Consider the following 13,495-nt stretch of genomic DNA (forward strand, 5'->3'; position numbering starts at 1 on the left):
GTTCTAAATTCAAGCCCCACGTTGGGTGTAGAGATTACTTAAAAATAAAGATGTAAAATCTTTAAAAAAAAAAAGGGGGGGGGGGGGCCCTGGGTGGCTCAGTCGGCTAAGCGTCTAACTCGATCTCAGCTCAGGTCTTGATCTCAGGGTCGTGAGTTCAAGCCCTGTGTTCAAAAAAGTTCAGGCTGAAAAGTCCTTGGCAAGCATTTGAAGCTTTATTTGGCGTCAGGAGGAAAAGTAAAAGTGTAATTGTGCAGCTTAAAGACGATCTTTGGGGCACCTGGGTGGCTCAGTCAGTTAAGCCCCTGGCTTTGGCTGAGGTCATGATCTCACAGTTCATGGGTTCGAGCCACAGATCAGAGCCTGAAGTCTGCTTCACATTCTGTGCTTCCTCTCTCTCTCTCTCTGCGCCTCCCTCGCTTCTGCGCAGGCGCTCACTTTCTCAAAAATAAACAAACATTAAAAAAAAAAAAAAAAGACGATCTTCAAAAGAAACTCGAAGGATTCATAAAGTGAGATTTTTCCCTGGAATTATTTAGGTCATTAGGGAAATAGCTTTAACTTGCTCAAACTAATAGTGAATGAACTTCCTCTTCTATTAGCTTTTCCCAGGTAACTTTTAGAGGAAAGAAGGGGTGAAAAGCCAAATGATACCATGCACGTATGAGCACAGCTTCTCAGGGTACCTACGCTGACTTTTAGGAATGTGGAGGCACTAGCACAGTCTGTGGCTCGCTGGACTCCACACTCACTCAGCTGCTTACATGGTTCCGTTCTGCCACATTCACTAACTCAGCACAAACAATGTGAGTAATTAAATTTTAAAAGATTTGTTGGGCATTAAGGAAACAATAAAAAAGAGAAATCTTAGAATGTTAAGAGAGCTCAAGTTTCACAAAACACCTAGAAAGCAGAGGTTCCATAAAACGAATGTGCAAATCATGGGGCTCGTAGGTGGCTCAGCTGAGCGTCCAAGTCTTGATTTCAGCTCAGGTCATGATCCCACAGTTCCCGAGATCAAGCCCCACGTCGGACTCCGCACTGACAGCACGGCTGCTCGGGATTCTCTCTCTCACTCTCTTTGCCCCTCCCTCACTGTGTGTGTGCATATGCACGTGTGTGTGGGAGCACATGTGCGCATGAACACTCTCAAAATAAGTAAATAAGGGGGCGACTGGGTGGTTCAGTCGGTTGAGCGGCCGACTTCGGCTCAGGTCATGATCTCATGGTCTGTGAGTTCGAGCCCTGCATCGGGCTCTGTGCTGACCGCTCAGAGCCTGGAGCCTGTTTCAGATTCTGTGTCTCCCTCTCTCTGACCCTCCCCCGTTCATGTTCTGTCTCTCTCTGTCTCAAAAATAAATAAACGTTAAAAAAAAAAATTTTTTTTAAAAATAAGCAAATAAGTAAGTAAATAAATAAATAAATAAGTAAAATAGAAATCATCTACCTCAAGGCACCTGGTCAGCTCAGTCAGTCAAGCGTCTGACTCCTGATTTCAGCTCAGGTCACGATCTCATGATTTGTGGGTCTGAGCCTTGCATCAGGCTCTCTGCACTGACAACACAGAGCCTGCTTGGGATTCCCTCTCTTTCTCTCTGCCCTCCCCCCAACACCCCCCCACTCACTCTCACTCTCTCAAAATGAATAAACTTAAAAAAAAAAAAATCATCTATCTCTAAAACTAATGAAGCCATCAAGAAATACTCTTCTCCTCCAAGGGCAATCCTGACATTTTTTACTTTTAACCTGCACAACAGAATAATCTTATCCAACTCCCACAGGACCGCTCCCTAACAAGGAACATCTATACAAACAAAACATTACAGAGAAGTCGAAACAAAAGGACTTTTAGTTGACAAGGGACAGCTGGTTACCTGCTGGCCCTGCAGCCTCTGCTGAAGCTGCATTCGGAGTTGCTTGGGGGTGTTTGTCCGAGGTCTCATGATATTGGCCCGCGGGTGCATTCCTTGCAGAGGAAAACTGCCTTGTTGGCTCATCTGACTCATCATGGAGTTAAAAGATGGTGATTGTCCCTGAAGATTAAAGCCTCCTTGCATTGGAGGCCCCTGTGCTGCATACGTCTGCCCATATAATGCCGCCTTCTGATCCATCATTACTGCCGCTTCTTGGCCTTGGAAGGCATCCTGTTTGGACTCCAAAGCTTGTCCCTAAAACATTAAACACATACATGAACAATGAAGTACATCTGAGAAAGCGACAGAAATCAAATGCTCCAAGGAAGGTAAAACATAAAGTCAATGCATACGAACAAGGATGTCACAGAATTCCAAAGGCAAAATCAAGTTTCTTGTCTGAAGTCTGTAAGAATCCAGATCATGACCCATCTTTTCACAGATGTGTCCTAGTGCCTAGCTCAAAGTCTCACATGGACACTCAAGTATCTGGAGAAAGACTATTTGTTCCAGACCACATTTCTGTACCAACACAGACCAAGCCAAGTACAAAATAAACTAATTAAAACCACAGGGATCAACTGATTCCCACACAATTTCATACAAAAATGTTTCTGACAGTGGTTAGAAGTGATTTTGGTAGAGACAGGGCAAATCAACAGAAGCTCATATCCCCCGAGGCTACTGCTAGCTGCATACACAAAACCTAAAGGTGGTCATTCGCTACTATTTGGCCTTAACAGGCCGGAGGGACTGTTAAGAAACCCATTCATTCAACAAGATTTGTAAGTGCCTGCTATGTGCCGGCATCACCTCTCTGCATGCTAAGAATGTCTCCAAAATAAAGTCCAGCAGCTGACAGCAAAAGCAGTGACACAAACATTCCAGGGGCGCCTGGGTGGCTCAGTCAGTTAAGCATCCGACTTCGGCTCAGGTCATGATCTCACGGTCTGTGAGTTCGAGCCCCGCGTCGGGCTCTGTGCTGACAGCTCAGGGCCTGGAGCCTGCTTCGGATTCTGTGTCTCCCTCTCTCTCGGCCCCTCCCCAGCTCACACTCTGTCTCTGTCTCTCTCAAAAATAAAATAAACATTAAAAAATGTTCTAAAAAAGAATTCTGCAGGAGGGAAGAGCTGCCACGCTAAGACAAGAAGAGCCTGTCAGATACTGCATTCACCTTTACCGTCCTATCCACGGGCACAGAAGGCCAAGCATGCAGGCAACAGTCTCGTCCCAAAACACACTTCACCCCGCTGTGACGGTGACACCACCCTCAATCTCCCTACCCCCCTGATCTCCCCTTTGGAGGCACGTTAAGAGATCATCAGGGTTCAGTCCTCGGACCTTTTTCCTCTCATTACATTTTCTATTTTGGTCTCCTCATCTACTAGTGACGACTGCTGAACTTGCCTCCAGCTCAAGTGTCTCCGAGTTCTAATTCTGCTTACGCAGATGGCTACTTAACATCTTTACCTGGATGTCTCAGGCATCTCAGACTTCACGTGTAGAAAACACAGGTAGTGGTTCCAAAGAGTCCCTCGCCCAAAAGACCCAATTCTCCTCCAATCTTCCCTCATGGCAACATGACAACACCATTTGCCCAGAACTAAAGCCAGCAATCTGGAATCCTCACATTCTCCCCCCTTTTTTAATGTTTTATTTTTGGGAGAAAGCGTGAGCAGGGTAGGAGCATAGAGAGAGGGGTACAGAGGATCTGAAGCAGGCTCTGCACTGACAGCAGCAAGCCCGATGAAGGGTCTGAACTCACAAACTGTGAGATCGTGACCTGAGCCAAAGTCGGACGCTCAGCCGACTGAGCCACCCAAGTGCCCCCCTCTCCCTTTCCAAGCACGTGTGTGCATACACGGTCCATCAAGTCCTGTCAGTTTTCTTCCAGGACACATTATGCATCCTTCCCTTCTTCCATTCCATAGCTGTGACCCTCTCTAAGACACTTTCTTGGACTCTTGTAGTAACTGACATCTATGTGTCTACTCTGTCCCCTCATACCAATTCCCCTCCCCAGAGAGCCACCTGAACTATCTTTCTATAAAGTAAACCACACTGTAAGTGAAACATGGATCGATCATGCATATTTACCTCCCTTCTCTTGCTAACTCTACTAAAATACCAGCGAAGAATTTAAAAGGTAGTATTTATCCACAAAACAATGAGAATAAAGAAGGCAACAAGATAAATATTTCAGCAGGTATTTGCAAGACAGGAAAAGAGAGGAGTAACCAACTCAAGACAGTAGGCACCGGGGCACCTGGGTGGCTCACTAAGTGTCCGACTTTGGCTCAGGTCATGATCTCGCGGTTCGTGGGTTCGAGCCTCAAGTCAGGCTCTGTGCTGACAGCTCAGAGCCTGGAGCCTGCTTAGGATTCTGTGTCTCCCACTCTCTCTCTCTCTCTTCCTCTCTCTCAAAAATAAATAAAACATTAGAAAATTAAGAGAGAGAGAGAGAGAGAGAGAGAGAGAGAGAGAGAGAGAGAGAGAAAGAAAGAAAGAAAGTAGGCACTAACGTGTCTGTGGAGAAAAACACACGTAAGACACCGAGCCAACGACAGGCTCCACTGGGACGGCAGAGGCTCAGGCAAAGTGCTCGAACGGGGCTGGTGAGGAATCTGGGCAGAGAGCAGGGGGCAGCCACCTCCCTGCCCTCCACCTGTCCCCCGACTCCGCACAGCTACGTGGCCGTACTTTCCACCTACTCCCTCGGCAACCTCAGTTCTGGGACACCAGGCACAGTGGAGGGCAAGGGTAGACAGAGCCTGAAAACAGGAAGTCTTATTTATGATTTCTAGTAAAATTTTTATTTTTATAATTTTATATCTTAATACTATGGTATCATCTACTCGCACCCCCAGCCCAGTTCCCAAAATACAATCAGGTAATAAATTCCCAGGTGAGAAAAACTGTAAAGTGGGAGTAGGAGGGGAGATGCATCAATGGCTCTAGATGTTGAATTCTGGGGAGTCCTGAAATAAAAGGGCCAGCCCCTGACCAACCACTTTCAGTGACGACTGATCCTTTTTAATACATCATACTTAAATATAAAAAGATAGCCAAGGATCACCAGATATCTGACAAAGACAGCTTTCAACATGAAAGTGACTCAAATAAAACGTTACTCAGAGACAAGAAAAATAGAGATTAAAAAACAGAGATTCAGTGTAATACCCAACATGTCAATCAACACCCAAGAAGAAAAAAACAGAAGAGATAAAATTATTAAAGAAATGATACCAAATGACATGTCTGTAAGCTTTACTAATGTTCAGCCTCATTACTAATAAATGCAATTAAAACTCACGAGTCACCAAACAGAGAGAGAGGGAGGCAAACCACAAGAGACTCTTAAATACAGAGAACAAACTGAGGGTGGATGGCGGGGGGAGGGGCGGGCGGGAGAGGGGAAAATGGGTGATGAGCACTGAGGAGGGTGCTTGTTGGGATGAGCACTGGGTGTTGTATGTAACTGATGAACCATGGGAATCTACCCCCAAAACCAAGGGCGCACACTGTACATTAGCCAATTTGACAAATTATATTAAAAAAAATGAAAACACTAGTGTATTAGGAACTGAAAACAAAACTCACTAGTTAAAAAAAAAAAGACAGGACACAGAAAATGCCCCCAAACCAAAAAGATTATCTGTGCACTTGATATACAGCAGAATGAATGAAACAAGGCCCATACCAAGATAAGGCTTCCTGCAATTTCAGAGAAAAAGTTCCTGAATAATTCCAAACAGAAAAAACTAATCACACATAAAAACAGGAATCAGACTGACTTATGAGTCAATGGCAACAATGGATGCCAGAAAGCTATCAAACAATTCTTTCAGAATGCTAAGAAAAAATTATTTTCAACCCAAAATTTAATGCAGGAGAGTGGAATAAAAGATATTTTCAGACTTTATCCCATGCAGTGGGGTGGAGAAATTAACAGAAACTGTGTTTCAACAAAACAAAGGAATAAAGCAAGAGGGAAAACCACTTGGGACCAGAGCTGGGAGATCTGACACAGAAAAGCGTCTAGACCTGCCTCTCAGGACAGAGTAAAGCAGACCAACGGAGAATCACAAGAGGGAAGCAAGGAACTGAAGAATTACCTAAAAATGTGTCTGAATACGTGAAGAAAAAATTAAGAGAAATTTTACAGTTCCGCTGCAGTATTTGGAAAGGATCAGAAATGTGTAAAAACAAAGCAAATCAAAAAGGAAGGCAGCTGGGGCGCCTGGCTGGCTCAGTCGGTTAAGCATCTGACTCTTGGTTTTGGCTCAGGTCACGATCTCTCAGTTTCACGAATTTGAGCCCCGCATCAGTGCAGAGCCTGCTTGAGATTCTCTCTCTCCCTCTCTTCGCCCCTCCTCCACTCATGCTGTCTCTGTCTCTCTGTCTCTCTCTCTCAAAATAAATAAACAAAAACAAAAAACAAACAAAAAAAAGGGCAATTAACTCAAAATCAGACAAACCAAAACCAAAATCCTATACAAACTATACCTGGCTCAGCAAGGAGTCAAATTAATATAAATATTGACCACCTATTTAACAACAAAAGACATAATTATTCTGGGAGTACTATGTAATGCGTATGGATGTGGAGAAAGGGGAGCTAAATACAGATCCACAATTTATCTGAAATTCCAAAAAAAATCCAAAAAAAAAAAAGTTCTAAAAAAAAGCAACACAATTTTTCATCTGCATTAAATGTATTTAATAGCAAAACTTGATCTGAACTTAATGAAGCAATACATAATCTCTAGATGTCTCATCTGGGGTGACTATTTTGCTATAAAAATATTAGCATGTATGATGACCGGCTACTGCCTGAAACTACAATATTGCTCAAAACTCCACCAGGGGCATCACAGAGTATGTGGCACATACGCACCACTTGATCTTTCTAAATCCCAAAATTCCTGAGCCCCAAGTTCTCAGATAAGGGACTATGAATGCACAGTCAACTATCCTATCAGGAAATCAACAGATACAGATTGAAGTTGATGAAGGACAGTTGCACAAGCATATTACTTAGAATATTCCCAAAATAAAGAGTTGAGTTTCACTATCTCTGACTAGGGTAAATGTGCATGATTCTTCAAAGAGTATATTTCTGTATCATTTCAAAGTTACAAACGCAGATTACTTGGCAAAAATAACAATTAGGGACGCCTGGACCGCTTAGTCGGTTAAGTGTCTGACTTTGGCTCGGGTCATGTTCTCACGGTTCATGAGTTCGAGACCCCACATGGGGGTCTCTGCTGTCAACACAGAACCTGCTTCGGATCTTCTGTACCCATCCTCTCTCTGCCCCTCCCCCACCCCCAACTCTCTCTCTCTCCCCCTCAAAATAAATGAACTTAAAAAAAATTAAAATTAAAAATAACAAAAAAGAAAAGCAAATCTCTTCACTACCCTGCTTAAAATCTTTTATGGCTTCCCAATATAGCAGAAAAATGGAAGACTCCTTAAGATGGCTTTGTGGAACCTAACCTCCACTGACCTCTCCTCCCCAACATCATCCTACAGCAATCCCTCCCCTTCTCTCGTGGACTTTTAGTCACTTTGTTGAACCCCCAAGCCCTTCTCTGCCTGAGGACCTTTGAGTTAGCCATACCCCTTATGGAACATTCTCCCCCTCGCTGTGTTCTGAGCTGGCTCCAACTCACCCTTCAAACATCAACTGACATGCCATCTCCCCAGAAAAAGCTTTCCTGACCGTTCACTCGAGTCCCCAGTAATTCTTCATCTCATCATCCTGGACTTGAAAACACAAACATTTGTAAACTAAAGAACAAAACTACAAACAAGTCCCCACTGAAAAGAAACTGGGAAAACGATTTAAACGTAGGAGACAAGTTAACAGCCTTCAAATGGTAGCTCAGATAGAGGGCATTTTTAGAGTAAAATCTGGACACCCCGTCCACACCCCAAGAAAAGGTTCTTTTACGATAGTCTCCTAGTGTCCTAGGCCTTTCCTGCTAATCTCTACCCTACCGTGTCTGCTGCTATCCAGGTGGCTCCTTGCCTGATGCTTGCCTGTCCAATGGGATGTGAGCTTCGGGAGCAGGAACTCGTTTGTTCACTACTTCCCCTCAGCCTCTAACACTAACTGGCATATAGAAGGTAAATATTTGTTAAATGAAAGAATCAATAAATCAATAAGTAAACCTACATAAATAACGTACTGTTGCATATCAAGAAAAACTCCATCAGAAAACTATTTTTAAAACACATATAAAAAAAAAACATAAAATACGTTCTATCTTGCAATCAACAAAATACAATTTAAGACAAACATCTTTGGGGCACCTGGCTGGCTTAGTTGGTACAGTATGACACTCCTGATCTTAGGGTTTTCAGTTCAAAATTCACGGTGGGTGTACAGGTTACTCAAATCTTTAAAAAAATAAATAAAACAAGCACCTTTGTTGCCCAACAGACTGAAAAAGATTTAAAAGAATAATCATGCTCTGTATCTGTTTCACCACTTGCTTGTCCACACTATGTGTGTCTTCATCTACGTGGGCCACAGCACAGTGCTTGTGAGGGTTAGGAACTCCAATCATCACTCTCCATGAACACAGTGAGGTAACACAAGTGATCGGAAAGATACACATACAGGCATTCTTGTGCATGGCTTCATGAATGTATGCACACACGTGTGCACATACACACTTCCATTTCCATGTTAATGCTACCTACTTGATTCACAAGTTCAGGGATGCCCAGAGCTCTGTCAATTTCTTCCAAGCCTGTGGCATCTGTGTTGCTCAAGAGAGTGTGTAGCTGGTCCAACAACGCTCGTTCGTCACTCTGCCCTTCCAGGTTAGAAGGTGGCCCAAGAAGATCATCCAGGGAATTCCTAAGAAGTGGCCTAAACAGAGACTTGCAATCAATGCCAGTGGTGCTTTTCCTCTTACTGACACACACACACACACACACACACACACACACACTCACTCTCTCTCTCTCTCTCTCTCTCTCACCACACACGTTTTTAATATACAGTAATACCTTAATTATTACAAGTAGAAACAATAAACCAACTTGGTTGGTTAAGAGAGAAGAGCAAATGTCACCAACTTAAATTGAAGGCCCACAATTTTAACCTTCCTCCAGGCCATCTACAGTTACCACATCTAGCTTACACATGCCTAGCACACACTCCCACCACCAAAGGTAACTGCTAGATCCCTACACATTTAGGGGACAGCAGAGGTTGAGGAGGATGGAACAGGGTGCTATTCTCAAGATCATACAAGAACAGAAGTGGTCATGGTTATATTTGTTAAGTTGAAGTAACCCACAAAGGACTAGAAAAAAAGAAAAAAACACAAATGTTCAACCATCAGCAAACTGAGCCTGGGACCTGCCAAAATAACTTTTTGTTCCCCGTGGCCACAGAGCTCACGTGTTAACAAGTACAATACAAATTCCATTTACCCACAATACGGTGCCATAGCCCTCCAACACATCAGAAGGCATGGACCTAGATACTCATTCTGCCTCAGGAAAAATTCTGTGGCGAGGCTATTTGTTCTCCACTGGGTAGAGAAGCACTGAAGCTAATAAACGCACAAAGCTACACCACTGTCCCCCCAACAGATCAAGCCATTTTTTCTTTATTGCAGAACTGAAGGCAGAACTGACACTGACAGGTGGCTTCTTTCATGCAAATGAGTAACTGATCAAGCTAAACAAAAACAGAAGACACACAATCTTTCACAGAAACAGAGTGCTGTGGTGCACTTTCACCATCATCCCTGAAATGCCCAGGTGGCAACCAGGCACCTCGGTCACAGTGAGTTTTTCTCATTCTCTTTCAGGTTTGCTCCTGTGCTCTGAGCATTTTCTAGATAATCCAATGCTAACATCTTCTACAGAGTCACATAATAAAGCCTCACCTATTTTGAGTCCCATGAGAGCCTTGTTCCACGGACAACATGCCATCTGGCCAGGAACCCGGCTGGTTGGACGGTGTTGCCTGGCCATAGGGACTGACCCCCATTCCCATGGGAATTTCACCAGGCCCTGGTGGAGGAAAAAGAGGGGATGCATTTTCAAAGAAGGCAAGAGCAAACACCGCCCCGTGTCATCTCACTTTCTCTTTTGGCGAAGGGGACGCTTACGCATTTGAAGCATCTGCTGCTGTGGTGGCTGCTGTGGCGGCAACGCCGGCCTTGCACCTGGGATGCCAGCGGACCGAAGGGGCAACGTGGGCATCGAGCCGCTCACTGCAGGTCTGGGTAAAGAAGCGTTGTAATCCGCTCCTGGTCTTCCCACGGAGTTTGAACTCAAAGGCTCCATTCTGCTCGTCTTTGAGCTTGGCAAGCCCCAGTCTCCCGAGGAAGCAGTCGGATTCACAGTCACATTTCTGTTTGGTCCACCTAAAACAGGTAGAAATGATTACATCTTTTCCAGATTATCATGAAATCCTTGCTGTGTAAGTACCGTCATTACACATGAACTTAACCAAGAATAAAAATAAAATAAAAGCTTTGTCATCCTAAAAATAGGACTGGCCAACTATGAAGACTATTTTTTTAAAGACATTTTTTGAGGGGCGCCTGGGTGGCTCAGTGGGTTAAGCGTCCAACTTCAGCTGAGGTCACGATCTCACGGTCCGTGAGTTCGAGCCCCACGTCGGGCTCTGGGCTGATGGCTCAGAGCCTGGAGCCTGCTTCCGATTCTGTGTCTCCCTATCTTTCTCTGCCCCTCCCTCGTTCATGCTCTGTCTCTCTCTGTCTCAAAAATGAATAAACGTTAAAAAAAATAAAATTAAAATTAAACTTTAAAAAAATAAGTAAATAAATAAAGACATTTTTTGATGGGCAACTGTTGCCATGTATTCATTACAAGTTAGAAAAGGTCTCAGACCGAAAGCTTCCTTAAGAGTTTAAATAGCCAGGGGCGCCCGGGTGGCTCGTTCGGTTAAGCATTAGGCGAATCTCAGCTCAGGTCATGATCTCATAGTTCATGGGATCAAGCCCCACATCGGGATCTGTGCTGTCAGCACAGAACCTGCTTGGAATCCTCTCTCTCCCTCTCTGCCCCTCCCCCACTCGCTCGTGTCTCGCATGCACACATTCTCATAATCTCTCTGTCTCTCTCTCGCTTTCTCTCAAAATAAATAAATATTTTTTAAAGAGCTTAAATAACCAAGCCACAGAATAAATTAAGGAGACTTATGAAAGAACTACTGTGCTACTGTTACTCATAAACCTATTACTTAATCCCAATTATTTAAATGGCTTTAAGTATTCTAAATTTGCTTTTCCCAAAAGTTTAATCATAAATACTTATTAGAAATAACATACCCATAGTTGAGCCATAATTTTCCTGACTATCCATCATTCTTGGATTCCCACCCAACATGGGCTGCTTTGGTAACACGGGGAAAGCACTGATATTCTTTACTGGAGGACTCGAGCCAACAGAAACAGGGCTATCTAGAGACACCGCTCGGTTATACGGAGGACGAATGGACTGCACAGACTGTGGGCTCCTCAAACCTGCTGAAACACAGATACACAATACAAAATGTCCTCTGACAATTCAGTACATAAGTAATCAAGGACAACACATCAATACCAATACCACCCACACGAGACTTTCCCTTACTAAAATAAACACTAAACACACGCGCGCGCGCAAAGAAGAAGAAGAAGACAAAAACCCCGTATTCCAAATCCAGTAGAAAACAAGAGTCCCAGCACTGGCTGCTGTACTAGGGCATCGTTCTGCAGCCTGATACGGTCATTTGTGTTCCGCTTCGCTTAATATTACAACTGCTAGCAACATTCAAACTGCCAGAGGTTCTTCCCTAAGGGAACTTCTTAAGTGGATTCTGTTTAAAATTTTATAATTAAATATAACCAGGTAAGTTGCCCTCTAGTCAAACAAGGAATGAAATACAAAATCTCCTAACTTTTTACTGTTTCCAATCCATTTGATTGATCTTTCCATTTTAGTTTAGGAAATAGTGCCATCGAAAATGAATAATCACCATTCCCGATAACTGTGAATTACTCTTTTTTGATCGATACCTGTAATATACCCTCGTTAAACTGATGAGTGAGGAAACCACATAGCTGTGGAAGAGAGGCCGAGGGAGAATCAGCAAACACTAAAGAAGTCTCCCAGCTAGATAACCAGGTTCCAGAAATGTCTCAGGACAGGCTTCTATCTACAGTTTTAGTTGCTTTTTAATTTAAGTCTCTATGCCTCACAAAAATAGATGCTCAGGTACCTGGTACTCATCTGGAGCAACCAATGATGGACATTTTCCTAAAAGTTCCAGGATTACTGGTATATTAATTAGAAACAGGGAATTTTTAAAAATAGAAAAACGTCCAGAACGCTTTTTAAAACATATGCACTATGAATTAGTATTCAAAGCTGAGAGGTAGAGTATGCATTTTGAAGTTTACAAATGCTAATTAGGGGCACCTGGGTGGCTCAGTTGGTTGAGTGTCTTGACATCAACTCAGGCCACGACCTCGGGGTCATGACACTGAGCCCTGCATCACACTGAGCATAAAGCTGCTTAAGATTCTCTCTCTGCCCCTCCTCACTGCTCGCACACACACATGCTTGCCCTCTTTCTCTTAAAAAAAAAATGCTTAGATTCCAATCTTAGTGTAAGAGCACAGCTGACTCTTGAACAACACAGGGCTTAGGGGCACCGAGCCCCCAACACAGTAAAAAATCCATACAACTTCTGATTCCCCAAAAACTTACTATTAATTATCTACTTTGACCAAAAGACTTTGATAAGTCAATTAACACATATTTTGTATGTCATATGTATTATATACTGCACTCTCATAATAAAATGGAGAAAACATTAAGAAAACCATGAGAAAATGTTTATAGTACTGTACTGTATTTTTAAAAAATACACGTGTGTAAATAAACATGTGCTGTTCAAACCTGTGTTGTTCAAGGGTTAACTATACACACAAGTGCGAAGAAACGTTAAAAAGGCAGCAAGAATAAAACCTAGTTCTTTCTTACCCAGAGAATTAGTTCCCTGAAACATCTGCTGCTTGGTTCCAAGATTACTACCATTTGTGGATACGGAATTATTGTAGAAGTCAGAACTAGTCAGATCACCAAGAATAGCATCTAGATTATCCAAATCTCCAGATCCCTGGGGGGGGGAAAGTTTTTTTTTAATTAACCTGTGTGCATTACTAGATATATACGCATACACATTCATCAGAAGAACACAAATGAAACGGGAACAAGTAAAATACAAGTTACCGGAAATGATAACGCCCAACTTAAAGGCTAGCTTACTTAGACCCCCACCCTAAATCTTCTTCCTTGAAATGAAGAATAGTTTTAACTACTGAAAGAAATCTCTGGGTTTGGAAGTGCTTTCAACAGGGGCATTTTTAAATCTGCACTGGAACTTTAATTCTCAAACCGTAGGTATTTTCGAGCTAGTGTTACTCAGGATCATCAGCTGACAGAGAGGCCTGCCTCTATACATACCTTCCAAAACAAGTATGATTAGTAACAAAGGCAACAAGCTGACATTCGACAAAAGATTCACAGGCATGCTTTAA

General features: G+C 43.1%; 1 protein-coding gene across 12 annotated transcripts in view; it reads right to left on the reverse strand.

The window, feature by feature from the left end:
* Nucleotides 1–13,495, reverse strand: part of NCOA3 (nuclear receptor coactivator 3) — a 137,769-nt gene that overhangs the window by 6,852 nt on the left and 117,422 nt on the right. For 8 of the 12 annotated variants that reach the window (XM_042930738.1, XM_042930744.1, XM_042930742.1 and 5 more), the window contains 6 exons: nt 12,939–13,074; nt 11,240–11,437; nt 10,052–10,309; nt 9,827–9,953; nt 8,625–8,796; nt 1,875–2,168 (listed from right to left, as the gene is read on the reverse strand). In XM_042930738.1, coding sequence (XP_042786672.1) covers nt 1,875–2,168; nt 8,625–8,796; nt 9,827–9,953; nt 10,052–10,309; nt 11,240–11,437; nt 12,939–13,074 — 1,185 coding nt within the window. The remainder of the gene's footprint in view (nt 1–1,874; nt 2,169–8,624; nt 8,797–9,826; nt 9,954–10,051; nt 10,310–11,239; nt 11,438–12,938; nt 13,075–13,495) is intronic. The other 4 variants (XM_042930746.1, XM_042930743.1, XM_042930741.1 and 1 more) reach the window with 1 other exon arrangement.

The sequence above is a fragment of the Panthera leo genome, chromosome A3 (assembly GCF_018350215.1).
Source record: "Panthera leo isolate Ple1 chromosome A3, P.leo_Ple1_pat1.1, whole genome shotgun sequence".
In the NCBI taxonomy this organism is placed as follows: Eukaryota; Metazoa; Chordata; class Mammalia; order Carnivora; family Felidae; genus Panthera; species Panthera leo.